Raw genomic sequence first — 20,242 nt, forward strand, 5'->3', positions numbered from 1 at the left:
GGATTGCCCGCAGCGCTGCCGCGGGGATCCAATCATCCGGCATGGCGGCCGGAGGTCCCCTCACCTGGCTCCGGCCGTCTCCAGGGGTCTTCTGCTCTGGTCTGATATCGAGCAGACCAGAGCAGAAGATGTCCGATAACACAGATCAGTGCTATGCCCTATGCATAGCGCTGAACAGTATTAGCAATCAAAGGATTGCTATAGATAGTCCCCTTTGGGGACTATTAAAGTGTAAAAATTAAAGGGAAAAAAAAGGGAAAAAATTTGAAAAATCCCCTCCCCAATAAAAGTGTAAAATGTCCTTTTTTTCCCCATTTTACCCCCATAAAGTGTAAAAATATAAAAATAATTTAATAGACATATTTGGTATCTCCGCGTGCGTAAATGTCTGAACTATTAAAATATAATGTTATTGATCCCGTAAGGTGAATGGCGTGAACAAAAATAAGCGCAAAATTGCTGCTTTTTTTTTTGTCACATTTTATTTAAAAAAAATAATAATAAAAAAGTTTTTTTATAAAAGTTTTATATACACATATGTGGTATCAATAAAAAAAATACAGATCATGGTGCAAAAAATTAGCCCTCATACCGCGCTTACACAGAAATGTGAAAAGTTATAGGTCGTCAAAATAGAAGGATTTTAAACATACTAATTTGGTTAAGAAGTTTCCGTTTTTTTTTTTTTTTTAAGCGCAACAATAATAGCAAAGTATATAATCATGGCTATCATATTAATCATATTGACCCACAGAATAAAGAACACGTCATTTTTACCATAAATTGTACGGCGTGTAAACGAAACCTTCCAAGATTAGCAAAATTGCGGTTTTCTTTTTAATTTCCCCACACAAATAGTATTTTATTTTTGGTTGCGCCATACATTTTATGGTAAAATTAGTGTCATTATGCAGGACAACTGGTCATGCAAAAAACAAGCCCTCATACTAGTCTGTGGATGAAAATATAAAAGAGTTTTATAACTTTTAGAAGAAGAGGAGGAAAAAACGAAAATATAAATATACATTTGGCCTGGTCCTTAAGGTCAAAATGAACTTTGTCCTTAAGGGGTTAAACAATATTTTATTGAATATTATAATATTTTATTGAAGATTGTATTGAAAAGACTGCAAGTTATACATGTCAGTAACAAAACGTGGAGACACAGTAATATATACAATATGAAATCAGTACAGGTGGTGTCCTGTCATGTAAGTAATCGCATTACCGAACAGTCTGAGGTTTTATCATACATAGAACATTATTCACTAGAACATTGTGAACATAGGAATAAGATAGGAAAAACTATAACAATGCTGCATAAAGTAAGGAAGGCAACCTTTGCGCCTACCGCGCCAGAGACATGCAGAAGTCTACTACCTCCCCTAGTTTACCGTACGTACCATGACCTCTTCTTGTTACTCATTCCTTTCCTCCTATCCCCGTGTGCCACCGGACATCGGCAATGTCCTCAAGGTTGCCTAGTCAGTGTTGATCAGTGTTGAAAAGTTTCTTTAACTTGTTGATCGCATCATGTTGAAATGGTGGAGAAGTCTGCAGCCACTGGCGTAAAGTACATTTAACCGTTGCCAATAGGACTAAATGAACCCCTTTTAGAAGCTATTTATCTGACTGGGAGGGAATATGATGGAAAATATAGTGAAGGCTAGATGGTGGTACCTTTATTTTTCCAAGTTCTTTCTAGGAAAACTTGAATGTTCTGCAAAAAGGAGAACATTTGAGGACATTGCCACAAGCAGTGTATTAAATTGGCTTTTGGGAGTAAGCATTTTGGACCGTGGCAGAGATTGTGGGCTGGAGCCCACAGGTTGATTTTTGTTGAATTTTTCCGGTGCATTTCCCTCCAAGTCCCTGACATGCGTAAGTCCTAATAGTATCTGTGGTGGAGGTCCTCTGAGCGACAAGGAATGTGTAGTCATCATAATCTATCAATGGAACAGACATCATTTTTATAAACACCTTGGAAAACCTTAAAAAGTACCTGTCGCCAAACTATATTTTCTAAACTAACTCAGGTTATATTCCCTAACTACTCCTAACACCCCTCCTGCCCTTAAAATTTTTTCCAGAGCTTTAAAAAGCTCTGTATCCTACCTTTCACCTTGCTCACATTGTGTGAGCTCCCAGAAGGAGAAAGTGGGCGTTCCCCAGCAGGCTCGACACCACTGAAGCCTGCGAGAGCTGTGCCTCGCCATGCCCTGCACGCTTTTCCTGAGTTTGGTCTTCCAGGCGGGAGGAGACCAAACTAACTGCTTGACTTGCGCAGGGACAGAGCCACCTAGTGGCTGTTTTTTCAATCACATTGAAAACATATAAAGGTTGAGAATTTTAACAGCCAGTAAATGGCAAAGTGTCTGATAATTACATAAGCAACAATATATTAAAAGTTTAGTTTGGTGACAGGTACTCCCCCTGATTACAGATAGATAGTGAAACCATTTTATTTTTTATTTTATTTTTTTCTGATCAGTTTCTATTTTCTGATTGGTTTTTTTTCTGATTTTTTTTTTATATAATTTTTTTGTATATTTTATGTTGGCTACAATCTTTACATCAGGACCCATGAACCATAGACGGCAATAGACAGGACCTGTCTCATTCAGATGAACTGGAGATATTTTTAGAGGTCATTATGCATTCTAGGGGATGATGTTCTCTGCTGTCATTGGTGGGGATCTAGTGTTATCTCTCTACTGGTGTCACTTTTCACTCTGCTCTTGAAAAAAAAAAAAAAAAAAAAAAAACAATACTTGAAAATGATCTGTACAGAACAGGAAGTGTTCGCTTTAGCCCCAGTGTCCAGAATGTAAATTGCAAGATTTCAGGATTGTTATAAAATACAGCGGTCCTTCAACTTTTAATGGCCTCAGGTTACAATATTTTTTACATACAAAGGTCTTTCTGGACCATTCTATTGCAGTGTATTATATATGTCAAGTCCTCTAGTGGGACAGTAAAAACAACAAATCAAAAAGAAGGAACATCTTTCTTGCTGCTTCTTTCTTTGTTTTATTTTATAACATTGGGCAATAACATTTTCCTTTTCCAGGAGGCCTGGGAGCAAAGCCTGGAAAGGTCATATATGTGAAAAGATTTTGTGAAAAATGTAAAAGTAAACAACATTTAGAAATGTTAAAATTGCAAGGCAATTGTATAATGTAAAGAAGCCCTTACACAAACTTCCTGCACTCTGTGGTTCTGTTTAGGAGAATAATCTGACTTTTACAGTCAGGGTGGAAGTTCTTCTTTTCAGGCTTTATGTATTATGACGTGGACTGTTATGACTATATGTTATATTATTATATTCTATGTTGTTTCCTCTTTAGGGCAGCTATACATTTACATATACAGATAAAGGTGGGATCACTAGTATTGCAGCATCCTTTATTCTTGGAGCAATTGATACAAACACCTTTCAACAGAACTTCCAGATACATTTCATTGAGGTACAGAATACTGCATTTTTATTTATCCCTATTAGTTGTAGTAAAGTTGAAGTAACCCTCCTGAAAATGTCACTTTTTTATTGTAAATATCAAATTTAGTTGGTGCATAACTAGCGTGCCTTGGTGCAATATTAGCTTTACCCATTAGTGACTTAACTAAGTTTAGCTTAAAGGGGTACTCCACCGCCCCAGCTTTTGGAGCATTTTGTTCCGAATGCTGGGTGTGGGCTGTGGGGGTCGTAGCGTTATGGCCACGCCCCTCGTGACGTCACACCATGCCCGCTCAATGCAAGTCTATTTGAGAGGGCGTGGCAGCTGCCATGCCCCCCTCCCATAGACTTGCATTGAGGGGGCATGGCGTGATGTCACGAGGGGAGTGGCCGTGACATCACGACCCCTGCTGTCCACACCCAGCATTCGGAACAAAATGTTCTGAATGCTGGGGAAGTGGAGCACCCCTTTAAAGTATTGGTAAAACATGTTTTCCTTGGAGGCATAACTCTTTTTAATTTTTGAAATGAAAATAGATTTTAGTATTTTCTTTTGAGGAGTAGAATGCAAATAAAAAATCTCAGCAACAACATTTTTTTGAACTTATTCTTTATCACCATGTGATAAAAATAATGTTACCTGTATTTCATTGGCCGGTAAAAAGGCCAGTATAGTTTATCTATTTTAGTATTTTTGCACAATAAAGCATGTTTAAAAAAAAAAAAAAAAGTCCTTTGTCACTGAATTCCTACAGTCATATACCGTATTTATCGGGGTATACCACGCACCGGCCTATAACACTCACCCTCATTTTACCAAGGATATTTGGGTAAAAAAAGTTTTTTACCCAAATATCCATGATAAAATGAGGGTGCGTGTGTATACCCCGATATACCCCCAGGAAAGGCAGGGGGAGAGAGGCCGTCGCTGCCCGCTTCTCTCCCCCTGCCTTTCCTGGGGTCTATAGCGCTGCTGTCGGCCCTTTTCACCCCCTGGTTATCGGCGCCGCTGCCCGTTCTGTCCCCCTGACTATCGGTGCCGGCGCCGATAGCCAGGGGGAGAGAAGCGGCGCCAACAGCCAGGGGGAGAGAAGGGGCAGCGGCACCCATTGCCGGCGCCGCTGCCCCGTTGCCTCCCCCCATCCCCGGTGGCATAATTACCTGAGTCGGGTCCGCGCTGCTCCAGGCCTCCGTCGTGCGTCCTCAGCGTCGTTGCTATCCACGGCCCAGCGCTCTGACGTCATGCGCCGCGCCTTTCAGCGCATAGCAACGACGGAGGCCTGGAGCAGCGGAGCAGCGCGGACCCGACTCAGGTAATTATGCCACCGGGGATGGGGGGAGGCAACAGGGCAGCGGCGCCGGCAATGGTTGCCGCTGCCCCTTCTCTACCCCTGGCCGATAACCAGGGGGTGAAAAGGGCCGACAGCAGCGCTATAGACCCCAGGAAAGGCAGGGGGAGAGAAGCGGGCAGCGACGGCCTCTCTCTCCCGGCCTTTCCTGGGGGGGTATCGGCGTATAACACGCACACAGACTTTAGGCTAAAAATTTTAGCCTAAAAAGTGCGTGTTATACGCCGATAAATACGGTATTTATTTTTTTGCCATCAACTTAGCTGTATGATGTTTTTTGCAGGATGAATTGCAGTTTTTATTGGTACTATTTTGGAGTACATACAATTTATTAATTAGCTTAATTTTTTGGGGTGTGTGGAAAATAAACATCCTAAATGGTCTTAAGTTTTATTTTTACAGTGTTCACAATGCAGTTTTAATTGCTCAGGTCATTAGTTGCGGCAATACCATATATGTGTGTTTGGTGTGTAAACATTACAATGTGGTTGCTGATTGCTTATATAATGCTTTGGTATACTCATTGTACCAAAGCATTATTTCCTGTCAGTGTTTACTAGGTACATAGCCGTGGCAGACATGGGAGGCCTTTGTTAGGCCCCCCCCAACTACCACAGTAACCACTGGCAACCACGTTTATGGTGAACTCACATTTGCAGTCTCTCTCTATAAAATTACATACGTTCCGTGGTCACTTTTATGCATGGCACAGAGGGTTAAAGGGGTATTCTGGAGGACAAAAATTTTTTTTTTAAATTAACTGGTGACATCTCGTTATACAGATTTTCTTACAGTTTCTGTTTAAAAATCTCAAATCTTTGTGTTCTTATCAGCTGCTGTATTCCTTGGAGGAAGTTGCGTGTTCTTTCCAGTCAGGCAAGGTGTTTCCTGCTGCCATCTCTGTCCATGTCAGGAACTGTGCTAAGCAGGAGAGATTTGCCTAACCCCTTAAGGACAAAACCCATTTTGACCTTAAGGACCAGAGCATTTTTTGCAAATCTGACAACTGTCACTTTAAACATTAATAACTCTGGGGTGCTTTTACTAATAAATTTGATTCAGATATAGTTTTTTTTCAAAAAAAATCCCCAAAAAATTCCCACATTTCATGAAAAATTTGAAAATTAAATTTTTCTTTTTAACTTTGAAGCTCTCTGCTTGTATGGAAAACGGACATGTCTACTTTGTTAGCATCATAAAGTTGACATGTTTTTACTATTTGAAGACCTTAGAGGGCTTCAAAGTTTAGCAGCAATTTTTCACGAAAATTTCAAAATCTGAATTTTTCAGGAACCAGTTCAGTTTTGAAGTGAATTTGAGGGTCTTTATGTTAGCCATTATGAAAACTGCACCCCTCAAAGTATTCAAAATGACATCCAGAGAGTTTGCTAACCCTTTAGGTGTTTCACAGGAATAGCAGCAAATTGGAGGAGAAAATTCAAAATCTTAATTTTTTAACATGTTCTTGTAGACCCATTCAGGGGTAAAAGGAGAAAAAAAGCCACCAAAATTTGTAACCTAATTTCTCTCGAGTAAGGAAATACCTCATATGTGGATGTAAAGTGCTCTGTGGGTGTGCTAGAGGGCTCAGAAGAGAAGGAGCGACAATGATTTTGGAGAGCAAAGTTTTCTGAAATGGTTTTTGGAGGGCATGTCGCATTTAGGAAGCCCCCATGGTGCCAGAACAGCATAAACCCCCCAACATGGTACACTATTTTGGAAACTAAACCCCTCAAGGAACGTATTAAGTGGTACAGAGAGTCTTAATGAGGTACTCCACCCCTAGACATATTATCCCCTATCTAAAGGATAGGGGATAAGATGTCTGATTGCGGGGGTCCCGCCGCTGTGGACCCCGCGATCTCGGCTGCTGCACCACGCTGTCATTACTACATAGAACAAACTCCCTCTGTGCGTAATTATGGGGAACACAGGGTCCGCCCCCTCCCATAGACTTGCATTAAAAGGCGGGTTGTGTCGTCATGAGGAGGCGGAGCTGTGATGTCACGATGCTCCGGCCCCTGTATGGCCTGTCATTACGCACATAGCAGGTTTGCTCTATAAAGTGATGACAGCAGGGGTGCTGCAGCCGAGATCGCGGGGGACCCAGCGGCCGCTGGGGGACCCCCGCGATCAGACATCTTATCCCCTATCCTTTGGATAGGGGATAAGATGTCTAGGGGCGGAGTACCCCTTTAACCCCACAGGTGTTTGATGACATTTTGTTAAAGTTGGATGTGATAATGAAATTTTTTTTTTCACTAAAATGCATTTTTTCCCCAAAATTTTTTATTTTCACAATGGGTAATAGGAGAAAATACCCCACAAAATTTGTAACCCCATTTATTCTGAGAATGGAAATACCCCATATGTGGCCATAAAGTGCTCTGCGGCCGCACTACAGGTCTCAAAAGAGAAGGAGACACTTTTGGCTTTTGGAAAGAAGATTTGGATTAAATGGTTTTTGGGGGCATGTCTCATTTAGGAAGCACCTATGGTGCCAGAAAAGCATAAAACCCCACATATCACACTATTTTGGAAACTACACCACTCAAGGAACTTAAGAAGTGGTACAGTGATCCTTAACACCCCACGGGTGTTTAATAAATGTTAATTAAAATGCAATATGAAAATGAAAAATGTTATTTATTTTTTCACAAAAATGCTGGGGTTACCCCAAATTTTTCATTTTCACAAGGAGTAATAGGAGAAAATGCCCCCCAAAATTTGTAAATACATTTCTTCATAGTAAGGACATACCTCCTATTTGGACGTAAACTGCTCTGCAGGTGCACAACAGGTCTCAGAAGAGCAAAAGCACCAATGGGCTTTTGTAGAGAATTTTGCTGGAATCTGAGTCGGGGGGTTGGGACAACGTGCATGTACAGAGCTACCATGGTGCCTGTCAGGCCCAAGGCCTGATTATTAAAATGCTATATGTGTATTATAAATTATAACTGTGTGTGATGTATTATCCAAGAAATGGGTAAGAGGTCATTCAGATGGTGTTTCCTTTTGTGTATTACATTTTATTGGGGGGTCTGGCTGTTTGTTTACATCTCCTTTGAAGTCAAAGGCTCTTTTGAAGCAGCAGGAGGTAAGAGGCACTCTGGTCCCATCATATAATCACACAGATAAGGGCCAGGCCAGGAAGAGAGAAGACCCCCTGGTGGGATCAGAGGGGAGGGGGGAATGGAGTCTCCCTCCCAAGAAAGCAGATATGATATTTAAAACAATGCTAGACTCAAAGTAGGGTGTTCAAGGCTGGGCCCAAAGCTGACAAGAGCTGGACTCTAAATATATGAGCTCACCTTTCTGAAGGCGGCTCTGGTGGAAACACGTTTATCTAAGGGTTAATTTGGTGACTTGCTGGGACTAGTAGTGGATACCCAGAGGTCTGGTGGCTTAACCCTTGCACCATCACACTCTCTCTAGCGTCTTGGCTGGACCGATAGGGTGTGATCGTGACAACTGGTGGCAGCGTCAGGATATATTTAGAGATTTTTAGTGCTTGCTGGATTTTACCTGTTAGGAAATCTTAGCACTAAAAAGAAATTGCATACATATTCTTGTGTGTAAATTCCAAAGACAGAGCTCAGTTCTGGTTTAAAAGACATACAAAAAGATTGCAAGACAGTTCTGTCCTCCCCATCTCCTGTTTTACCTCCTCTGTCTCATCTTGGAAATATGGAGGCATATCGCAAGCAGTCCAAGCCTGCACTGGAGCTAATGTGCCAAGAAAAGGACATCCCTACTGCAGGAAAGAACAATGAACAACTTATTGCTGATCTTGTCGAGTATGATGCCCGCGCAGAAGAGCTGAGTGACATGAGACAAAGTCCTACAGCTGGAACTGCCACCCAAGGATTGATATCTCCTGGGGAATACAACATTACTCCCCATCAGGACAGTACTCCACATGAGGCCTTGGACTCTTATATGCGGACTGCCTTACAACACCTTGGGAATGTGGATGCTAATATGAAACTCCAACTGCTTCTCCAGTACCAAACTGCAGAGAGGGAGGCCCAGGCATGAGCTGCAGAGAGAGAGGCCCAGGCACGAGCTGCAGAGAGAGAGGCCCAGCGGAGGCATGAACTGGAGGTTCTGAGGCTGAGAGGGGATGCTTCATCCACACGGAGCGATGTGCAGGATCAAGGAGACCACAAACCCCGCTTGGAACATTTCCCCATGTTGGAGAAAGATGGTGATCTGGATGGGTTCCTGAGGGAATTTGAAAAGGTTTGCTGGCAGTTCCACCTACCTAAGGAACAGTGGGGACGATATCTAACCCCACGGCTGCGAGGGAAAGCTCTGGGTGTGTTTGCTTCGCTTCCCTCTGAGAGTGACCAGGACTATGAGGCAATAAAATCTGCCCTGCTAAAAAGTTTTAATCTGACTCCGGAGGCTTATCGGAAAAAGTTTAGGACTTTGCAACAAAGCGCCACAGAAAGCTGCACTGAACATGCAGGTCAGCTAAGGACTGCATTCAGGCAATGGACTGGGGGCCTATAAGTCACTACCTATGAGGCCCTGGAGGACTTGATGGTCCTGGATCAGTTTCTCCAAACACGGAGCTTTGAAGCCAGAGTGGATTTTGGACCGCAAGCCCAAGACAGCCAGCCATGGAAGCAGCAGAACTAGGAGATGACTTTGCCAACAACCGGGCGCCAGCAGCAAAGCGTGGATCTGCACAAGCTGGAGCAAGTACCTGGAGGGAAGCCACACATTCACAAAGCACCACCAGGTCAGCCGGGAAATTCTTGCCATCATTCCTAAAAGCAACAGGAGCCACATTGGGTCAGGGGGACACCCGCCGATGTTACAGATGCAACAATATTGGGCACCTGAGTGCCACTTGCCCCAACAAAAAGAATTCTCCACCAGTAGCTGGAGGACACACAGCCGTTCTTCTGGTGTCCGGAGTGGTGGAGAAAAGAGCGGATAACCTGCAGAGTGTAACTGTGGGTGACCGGGTGACAGTGGGTTTGCGAGATTCTGGAGCCTCCTTTACCTTGGTGCGGCCTGAAGTGGTGGATACAGAGGACATCATCCCTGGAAGAACCAGGGCTTTAAAAGGAATTGGAGGTGTGCGGCCTGCTGTGCCCATGGCCCGTGTGTACCTGGATTGGGGTACAGGCCAAGGTTTGCGGGAGTTGGGGGTCTCTGAGGACATCCCTGTTAATGTTCTGCTGGGGAATGATTTGGGTTGGATGCTCTGTCATTATGCTCCAGAGGACACTACCTGCACACCGGATGGGCTTGGAGAGAGCCCTGTTCATTCTGAGGTACTGTGCGAGACTTTGGGAGACACTGCGAAATGTGGTAACTGGGAGGGAGTGCAGGGGATTGATAATTGTTTACCTGTGACTGAACCAGTAATGTTTTCCAAAAGTGGAATGGGGTGTATTGTAAAATGTGGTGACAATGCATTGCCAATGCCAAAACCTAGTGGAGATGGGCTAGGGGGAGGGGTTGGTGTGCCCCTGGTGACATGTAAGGATGAGGGACCAGCAGTGAGTGATATGTCCCAATCCTATGAGCCTACGGAGGAGGAGGGAAGGAGTGATAGCCCTGTGTATGATGCCTGTATTGTTATGTCTGGAGGGGGAGGAAGGTAAACCCCAGGGAGGCATACCAATGGTGGCAGTGATAACGCGTCACCAGCATGCCAGGGCTGCAGCTTTAAAAAGAAGGGAGGATAGTGATGCAAGGGGCAAGCTGTGTGACATGCAAGCCACAGCAGAGGAAGGTGGAGATGCTAGTTCACCTGGGGGAAATGTGCTCCCTGATACCACGAGATGGGGGAGGGAAATGAGCACTTCCGGGAAGCTCTGCGCAGTGACCCTTCCCTTGAAGGGCTGAGACAACATGTTGAACATACAGGTGTTGACAGAGATGGGCATCGGGTATATTGGGAAAATGATATCTTGTACTGGGAGTCCCTTTCCAAAGGCATGCTAGGGGCCCAGGAGAGAGAAAGGCAGTTAGTGGTTCCTAGGCAGTACAGGAAAGAGCTGCTGAGGTTGGCCCATGAGACCCCCCTGGCAGGACATTTGGGAGTGGCCAAGACAAAGTCCAGGTTGGCACACAATTTCTACTGGCCAGGTATGGGTACTGCTGTTGCCAATTATTGTAGATCTTGTCGTGTCTGCCAGAGGGTGGGTAAGTCTGGGGATGTTACTCCTGTTCCCCTAGTGCCCCTACCAGTCATATCTGTACCCTTTGAACGAGTGGCAGTGGATATTGTGGGACCTCTAGCTATACCCAGCAGCACAGGGAAACAATTTATTCTCACTGTGGTGGATTATGAAGCTGTTGCCTTATCCTCTGTCTGGACAGATAAGGTGGCAGATGCACTGATCAGTATATTCTGCAGGGTGGGGTTCCCCAAAGAAATGCTCACTGATCAGGGCACCCAGTTCATGTCCAATCTCATGCAAAGTCTCTGTAAAAAGGTGAATGTACAGCACTTGGTAGCAAGCCCATACCACCCCCAAACAAATGGTCTCTGCGAGAGGTTCAATGGCACCTTGAAACAAATGCTAAAAACATTTGTAGAATCGGAGGGCAGAGACTGGGAGAAGTATTTACCCCATCTGTTATTTGCTTACAGGGAGGTACCCCAAGAGTCTACAGGTTTCTCGCCCTTTGAGTTATTGTATGGTCGCAAAGTGCGGGGACCCCTAGATTTAGATAGGGGAGAATGGGAAGGGGGGGCTACATGCCCCTGAGACTTCTGTGGTGGAGTATGTTCTGAGGTTCAGGGACAGTATGCAGACATTGACTGGGCTGGTACATGACAACCTCACAGCAGCACAGTCCAGGCAGAAATACTGGTACGATCGCAATGCAAGGGACCGGGTCTATGAAGTGGGACAGAAGGTAATGGTTCTGAACCCCATTAGGCAGAATAAGTTGCAGGCATCCTGGGAGGGTCCCTTTACCATTTTACAGTGCCTAGAACCCACCACATATGTAGTAGCCCTTGATGAGAAAGGTCAGAGGCAGAGACAGTACCACATTAATATGCTAAAGGCATACTATGACCCTGAGGAGGTGGTACTCAGTGTATGTAGTGCACCAGAGGAAGGGCTTGGTAGTGATCCCTTACTTGATCTAGTGGAGGAAGCTAAGAGCCAGGGATCCCTTCAGGTTGTGGAGATCAATCCACAGCTCTCAGATGAAAGGAGGAGGCAGCTTAATCAGGTACTAGGTGCCTTCAGTGCCAACTTTACGGGGAGGCCAGGGCGAACTACTCTAGCCACCCACCATGTTGATACGGGGGACCAGCCACCACTAAGACAGGTAGCCTACCGTGTATCCCCAGAGGTAAAGGCCCATATACAGAAGAAGATAGAGGACATGTTAGAGCTAGGGGTAATTAAGAAGTCAAAAAGCCCCTGGGCCTCCCCAGTAGTGCTGGTGCCCAAAAAAGACAAATCCACTAGGTTCTGTGTGGACTACCGAAGGTTAAATGCCGTGACTAAATTTGATGCTTACCCCATGCCCAGAATAGATGAACTACTTGATCATCTAGCAGGTTCCCAATATGTGACTATCATGGAATTAAGCAGAGGGTACTGGCAGATCCCTATGACCCCAGAGGCCCAGGAGCGGTCAGCCTTTATCACTCCCTTTGGGTGAGTGCTGTGTCATGCCCTTTGAGATGAAAAATGCCCCAGCCACTTTCCAACGACTGGTTGATCAGCTGCTAGAGGGCCACAGGGAATACGCCGTGGCCTACTTAGATGATATTGCCATATTCAGTAACACCTGGAAGGAGCACCTGAGTCACCTGGGCAAGGTGGTAAAGCAAATAGCTGAGGCAGGGCTTACCATAAAACCCGAAAAGTGTCAAGTGGGCATGACAGAAGTGCAGTATCTGGGGCATAGAGTAGGAGGAGGGTCCCTACGCCCTGAGCCCAGTAAGGTGGAGTCTACTATGGCCTGGCCAATTCCTAAGACCAAAAAACAGGTCATGTCCTTTTTGGGGACTGCAGGGTATTATCGTAGATTTGTCCCAGATTATAGTAAGATAGCAAAACCTCTCACAGACTTGACAAAAAAGAAGGTGTCCAAGCAAATTACCTGGACTGAGGATTGTGATAAGTCCTTCATTGCCCTCAAGACTGCATTGTCCAACTCTCCGGTCCTCCAGGCCCCAGATTTCAGTAGGAGGTTTGTGGTACAAACAGATGCTTCCAATTTTGGTCTGGGGGCTGTTCTTAGCCAAGTAAACTCCAATGGAGAAGAACACCCCATTCTCTACCTGAGTAGGAAGCTATTGCCTAGAGAAGTGGCCTATGCGGTCATAGAGAAGAAATGTCTAGCTGTGGTCTGGGCTTTGCAAAAATTACAGCCATACCTGTATGGCAGGGATTTTACTGTTATAACTGATCACAACCCTCTACATTGGTTGGACAGAGTGTCAAGTAACAATGGCAAACTGCTTCGCTGGAGTCTTATCCGCCAACAATATAATTTCACTGTCCAACACAGGAAAGGAAGCCTGCATCAAAATGCAGATGGATTATCGCGTCAGGGAGAAATAGATGGTTAATGGAGACAGATCTATCAGCCTGGAGAGGCAAGATGTCTCTGTCCCCATCTTAAGGGGGAGGTGTCAGGCCCAAGGCCTGATTATTAAAATCCTATATGTGTATTATAAGTTATGACTGTGTGTGATTGTATAATCCAAGACATGGGTAAGAGGTCATTCAGACGGTGTATCCTTTTGTGTATTGCATTTTATTGGGGGTCTGGCTGTTTTTTTACATCTCCCTTGAAGTCAAAGGCTCTTTTGAAGCAGCAGGAGGTAAGGGGCACTCTGGACCCATCATATAATCACACAGATAAGGGGGCCAGGAAGAGAGAAGACCCCCTGGTGGGATCAGAGGGGAGGGGGGAATGGTGACTTGCTGGGACTAGTAGTGGATACCCAGAGGTCTGGTGGCCTTAACCCTTGCACCATCACACTCTCTCTAGCGTCTTGGCTGGACCGATAGGGGGTGATCGTGACAGTGCCAGAATAGCGGAACCCCCCACAAGTGCCATCATTTTAGAAACTACACCACTCAAGGAATGTAACAATGGGGGTATAGTGAGTATGTACACTCAGTGGGACACCCAAGGAATGGGTATAAGGGTAAAGAGGACATTTTGAATGCATGGGTGTTTCCTAAATTCATTTTCCAGGGATGGATAAAGTTTAGTTTTGGAAAAATGAAAATTGCAATTTTCACCTATGCTCTACTTCATCATACTGAGAACAATCAACATGTGACCCTAAATTGTTGCCTGTAAATATGATGGGGTTAGCATTTGAGGCCTATGTTTCTTACTGATCTATTAGTAACTGACAGTTACATACATTCAGAGGAATATAAAAGAAAGGAACACCCACATGTAACCCTATTACCCCCTGGGGAAGGTGTAGAGGGGTGAAGTGGACATTTGGATTGGATGGGTGTCCCCTAAATTTATTTTCCAGGAATGGATGAAGTGTAGTTTGGGGAAAATGAAAATTTCAATTTTACTACTGATATGTTACTTATGTACCCAGAATGATGACCCAAAGTATAGCCAAAAGTAAGTAGCCAAAAGTGACCCATGACCCATTTTTGTAAAAATAAAAAAATAAATACCCAAAGAGGTCTTATCAAGGTTATTTGAAAGGGTTTGTGTATTTTCTGAAGTCAGGGCATGTGTTGCACTGAGTGGTGATGTCCATCTTTGCCTCCCTCTTGCAACATACTGCATTTTTTCTGGGATCATCCCTTCTTTCCAGTGTGGGGGACCTCACCTGGAAAGTGTTGGCCTGGGACGATCCTGGCAACTACGTTTCCAGTTCCAAGGGAACTCCAGCCTGCTCTTTCCCAGTCGCCAAATATCAGGGCTTCCTTTAGGACTTCCTCTTTTAATTGAAGGTATGTCCCTGTGTTGCCAGCATACTGGGACAGTACAAAAGAGTTGTACATGGCAACCTGGACCATGTAGACCACAACTTTTTTTGTACCATGCCCAGGTTTATCGCATGGTGTTGTATGGCTTGACAACTTGATCAGAGAGATCAACTGCCCCATATACCGATTGTAGTCCAGAATACAATCGGGCTTGAGGACCGGTGTTGTGGTACCTCGCACAGGGACAGGTGAGCTGTTTTACCATGAATTGTGGTCAGCATAAGGACATCCTTCTTATCCTTATACCTGACCAGCAACAGATTTTCACTGGTAGGAGCCCTGCTTGCACCCTTGGGCATAGGTGTCTTGATGAAATTGTAGGGAGGCCTCTGATTCTTCCGCACAGTCCCACAAGCGGACGTGGATCTGGCGGCAAGGGATTTGAACAGAGGGATCATGGTAAAAAATGTATCCACGTAAAGGTGGTAACCCTTATTATGACCAGGAATCGCCGCAAATCGGCCATCTGAATTGGGGGGGGGGGGGGGGGGGGGCTCAACCAACCCCACATGGCCTGGTTACTGGCAGTGAACGGAAACGCAGAGGATGTACAGGTACGCCCTCGGTCCTTAAGTCCTGGGGGTTAATGGATTTACTCATAATCTGGACAGTTCACGACATGGGCAACAGGGAGCACAGTGTCTGACTGGAAAGATTACATGACTTCCTCTGGAGCATACAGCAGCTAATAAGTACTACAAAGCTTAATATTTTTAAATAAAAGTAATTTACATCTGTATAACTTTGTCACCACTTCATTAAAAAACTACCCTTTAAGCCGCATGGATTGTCAGAAAAATAGTTGTTGTTTGTGTACTAACTAACTGCAATAACAGAAATTCCTAGATATATCTGAATATCATAGCTGTTAGATAGTATGTTTAGTGTTGATGGCTTTATAGCTGTAACTTTGTGCTTCTGTCTGGATGGCGTACAATTGAACCTTAATGCAATAGATGTAGAGAGTACAGTTTACAGCAGACTGGTTAATCCAGTGCTTTTCCTCTCAGCCAAGATATCTAGTGATTAATGGAGGATTAGTATTTATATAGTTTTTACCCCTGTGAAATCATTAACCAATGTAGAAACAGTTGCTGATTACTCAAAGCCGTTGGTACAGACTGAAAGCAAAGGAAAATACTAATGCAACACATTCAATAATGTCTTATTGACCTAAGTATTATCTTTGTATCCATTCAACCACAGCACTGACCTTCTGTTTCGTTACAGAATGGCACAGCACCTACCCTTCTGAGTGGGAATCCAGGCTACGTATTTGGACTGCCTATTGTTGCCGGCTTCAAATTGCCACAATATCCTTTTTTTGGTGCTTGCCTAACATAATAGTATATGGTTTTTGGATCATCAATAATTTTGTAAACAATAATTCGAACTGTTGTATAAGAGTTGTCTTATGAAGGCAACCCACTTCTTGAAGTGAAACTGACAGCTGGTTTACCCACACTAAACTCAATACACAGGGTTATAGTGCAGGTGAACTTGATTAAAATGAGGTAAAACTTGCCTGGATCCACTATTCCATTCTAGAGAGACCCATTATTAGCCTCCATTGCTAATATGCTAATCACCGGCTTTGCTCAATGGAGGCGGGACCTGGCATACCCAGCATCCCTGCCCGCAGCACCTCCTCTCCCATGTGAGTACAAGGTGAGAGGGCATATGAGTGAAGGGTCCTTCATGAATATTTGTGAGGTGGGAGGGCATATCGGAGCAGAGGGGACTGAGGCAGGAATGCCTCAATTGCGAAAAGTCAGGAATTAATAGATTAGTAATTGAGGCTTAAAACTGGTCTATCTCTGGAACCAGACCACAGATCCAGGTGGGTTATGCCTCATTTTAATTTGGTTCTCCGGCACTATAAATCAGTCTATTGGGTTTAGTGTGGGTGAACAGGCTGTTGGTTTCGCTTTAATAGAAGTAATCGCTGCAGTCAGCTGATAGATAGCTGTCAGAATATAGCTAATCTAACCTTGCAACACGTGGTCATAATTGTTTTTTTTTTCTGAAACGGTCACTGTGGTGTAAATATAACTTTACATGGCAGCCATCCAAATGAATGCCCATAGACATAGGAGGTATTCCCCAGAGCAGATAGGACCCCTCTGTATGGGTGAGAACTAAGAGCTAAGCCAGGGACTTCCCTTGTGTATATATTCATTCCATCAGCTTGATCCTTTCTCCACTTGAAGAATGTAATATATGTGTTACTGCCCATTGGGTGGTGATGGTGATTGTGCTTTTAGCGCAAACACACCCAAGTAGTTATCTTTGTTTACTAAATACACTATAAGATGCACAGTTCCACAAATAGGGAGAAATTGAGTTGAAAGGTCTTCTAGCAGAACACCAACATCAAAGTTTACACAACTTGAGACTGCTCCATAGTTCAAACTGCGGCCGAAGGTAAAGGTTATTCCTATTAGATTGCCAATCACATCCAGTGTACCTAATATATCTCAATCCATTTATTCATTCTTTCAGAGAGTGTACTGAAAAAAAACAAAAAAACACAATACTGCAAAAAATAAGCTTCACTTAAAGGGGTATTTCAAGTTAAAGTTTACCTGTCAATTATAAAAACTATTGACATTTCAACAGTTTTCATTGTTTGGGGTCTCAGTGCTAAGACCCCCACAGACCAGGAGAATGAAGAAAAGTGTGAGGAGAAGCATGTGGTAGCGCCTTCACTCTTCGGCTTGCAGCAATCTACATCTTGCTTCACAGGAAAGCCAAATAAACTTAAATGATTTTTCCAGTATCTAAAAGTATCTCCTGCACAGCCACAGGTTACTTTAAGACTTTGATATAACCCATCTAGCACTAGTAACATGCAATGTGCAAAAATAGAAACAATGTTAACAATACATAAAAATGTGTCATCAAATTTTAAATACCTCTTTTATATTTAAAGCCGTACTTCGGGATACGAAAAACATATCCCTTATCCTTAGGATAAGGGATACATTTCAGATCACGTGGGGGGTCCCAAATGCTGGGACCCCATGATCTCCCCTACGGGGCCATTGCTCTCTTTCCAAATGGCGCGTTAAACAGATTTGTAAATTATTTCTATTAAATAATCTTAATCCTTCCTGTACTGAATAGCTGCTGAATACTACAGCGGAAATTCTTTTCTTTTTGAAACACAGAGCTGTCTGCTGACATCATGAGCACAGTGCTCTCTGCTGATATCTGTCCATTTTATGAACTGTCCAGAACAGCATATGTTTGCTATGGGGATTTCCTTTTACCCTGGACAGTTCCTAAAATGGACAGAGATGTCAGCAGAGAGCACTGTGCTCATGATGTCAGCAGACAGCTCTGTGTTTCAAACGGAAAATAATTTCCACTGTAGCATTCAGCAGCTAATTCCTAAGTACAGGAAGGATTAAGATTTTTTAATAGAAGTAATTTAGAAATCTGTTTAACTTTCTGGCACTAGTTGATTAAAAAAAAAAAAAAAAATTCACCGGAGTACCCCTTTAAGGTTAGTTGGTAACATTGATAAAAGCAAAAAGTATCTCCAGCATTTAAGATCCCCACCCAATGGGAATATAAATACATGCTGGGTTGACATTCTCCATTTATATTCGTATGATATTTGTTGCCAGCAATTATTATAATTTCAAGCCATATCCAAAGCCCCTTCAAGGACATTCCAAAATATGTGTTCAAAGGAAAAACAGAGATGTCACATGTCATTGGCAATATAAGGGCATCATTGTTGATTTTATTTATAATAGTTTTTATATGACAACCCAGTATTTTTACTAATAGCATTAATTATGAGCTGCATATGCAGATGGAAATATTACACCTAAAGAATAAAGAAAGCCAGAATAGGGGTTTTGATTAAATATTTTCTCTAAACATCTCCTAGAATTTAAAAATAAATAAATAAAATGGCCCAGATTTATCAATCGGTTAGAAACACAAACTGCTCAACCTTTCTTATACCAGTTCTTGTTAACATATGAAAGCTGTGAATTGTGATTGGTTTCTTTGGGACAATCACTCCAGTTTTGGTCTCGAACAGATTAATCTGAGCCAATGTAGTTTTGTGAATTACACCAATGGTACATGAAATATTGATATGAATACATTGGGGGAGAATTATCATAACCTGTGCAGAGGAAAAGTGGTTGCCCATAGAAACCTCTTAGATAGCTTGCTTAATTGTTAAAAAGTCCTCTAAAAATATAAGGAGTGCTCCAATTGTGCTGCCCTGGAAATTTTGATTTTCTAGTTATTTATTTATTTTATTCAGCTGATTGTTAAATGTGTCCTTAAAAATCTTGTATAAATCAGGAATAATTCAGAGTACCAACAGATTTGGGCAACTGACTCTGCTCAAGAGCTCCAGTGACCAAGACTGTTTAGTGCAAGAGGGAAACAGAACTCCAGTGTTATTTGGTTATAACTCGATATCTGGATGCAAACTACGGTAAGGAGACCATTACTGGGATTATGGTTTTTGTTTTTGCTTTTAGTTTTTTGCTCATGGTTTCGATCATGTTGTGTATATCTTTCCAATCAGTATCAACAAAAGTTATCACTTCTCTATGATAGCCATAATTGTGAGATGTGTCGGGCAACTGGCCAATCAGGTGATGGGCAGGATTAGCCAGTCAGGGGCTGTGAATGTTCTACATTGAGGGGCTAGTATGGCTATTACACACTACCTAACTGTATAATCCCACTCATCACCTGATATTCACTCCCATTTTTTAAATTAAAGGGGTATTCTGGCCTTAGACATCTTATCTCCTATCCAAAGGATAGGGGATAAGATATCTCATCACAAGGGTCCCGCCGCTGGAACCCCCCGCGATCTCTGTGCAGCACCCGGCATTCTGTGCGGGGTGCTGCTCACAAGACTGAGACGTGACATCACGCCACGCTGCTTCATGTCTATGTGACATGAATGGAGGAGGCGTGGCATGACGTCATGAGGGGCCATGGCGTGACATCACGTCTCTGTCTCGGGAGCAGCACCCGGCACAGAATGCCAGTGGCTGCACAGAGATCACATGAATTTGAATATTCATGTGGCACTAGTCATGTGAGCGATTGCGCCTACTGAGCGCTCACTTGACCAGCTCTCATGAATATTCACATTCACCCAGTTCGCAATTCGCCAAAGAAAGAAGCGGACCTTCAGTGGGACACCACTCCAGGCTGCAGGTGCGTAAGTTAGTCAGGATGTTGTACTATTTAGTAGATTACAGTATATTCTTTCCTATATCTATCCTTACAATATGTCCAGTGCTACTGCACCCATACATTCCCAATGCATAAGATAAACATCTCCCAGAATACAAAGCACCATGGTAAGCTGAGCACAGCCTTAAAACAAGCAGGAAATGCCAGGACATTTGAGCCAAGATGCTTACAGAGATATAAGTGACTATAATGCAGGCTGTAGCTTGCAGTATTTCCAATTATAATGC

The 20,242-nt window shown here is 43.5% G+C and overlaps 1 protein-coding gene across 3 annotated transcripts in view; it reads left to right on the forward strand.

Moving 5' to 3' along the window:
- The window catches only part of TCTN1 (tectonic family member 1), an 80,457-nt gene that overhangs the window by 49,312 nt on the left and 10,903 nt on the right, over positions 1 to 20,242 (forward strand). For all 3 annotated transcript variants that reach the window (XM_056536073.1, XM_056536064.1, XM_056536054.1), the window contains 3 exons: positions 3,348 to 3,467; positions 16,002 to 16,083; positions 19,095 to 19,236. In XM_056536073.1, the coding sequence (XP_056392048.1) occupies positions 3,348 to 3,467; positions 16,002 to 16,083; positions 19,095 to 19,236 (344 nt within the window). The remainder of the gene's footprint in view (positions 1 to 3,347; positions 3,468 to 16,001; positions 16,084 to 19,094; positions 19,237 to 20,242) is intronic.

The sequence above is a fragment of the Hyla sarda genome, chromosome 1 (assembly GCF_029499605.1).
Source record: "Hyla sarda isolate aHylSar1 chromosome 1, aHylSar1.hap1, whole genome shotgun sequence".
NCBI lineage: Eukaryota > Metazoa > Chordata > Amphibia > Anura > Hylidae > Hyla > Hyla sarda.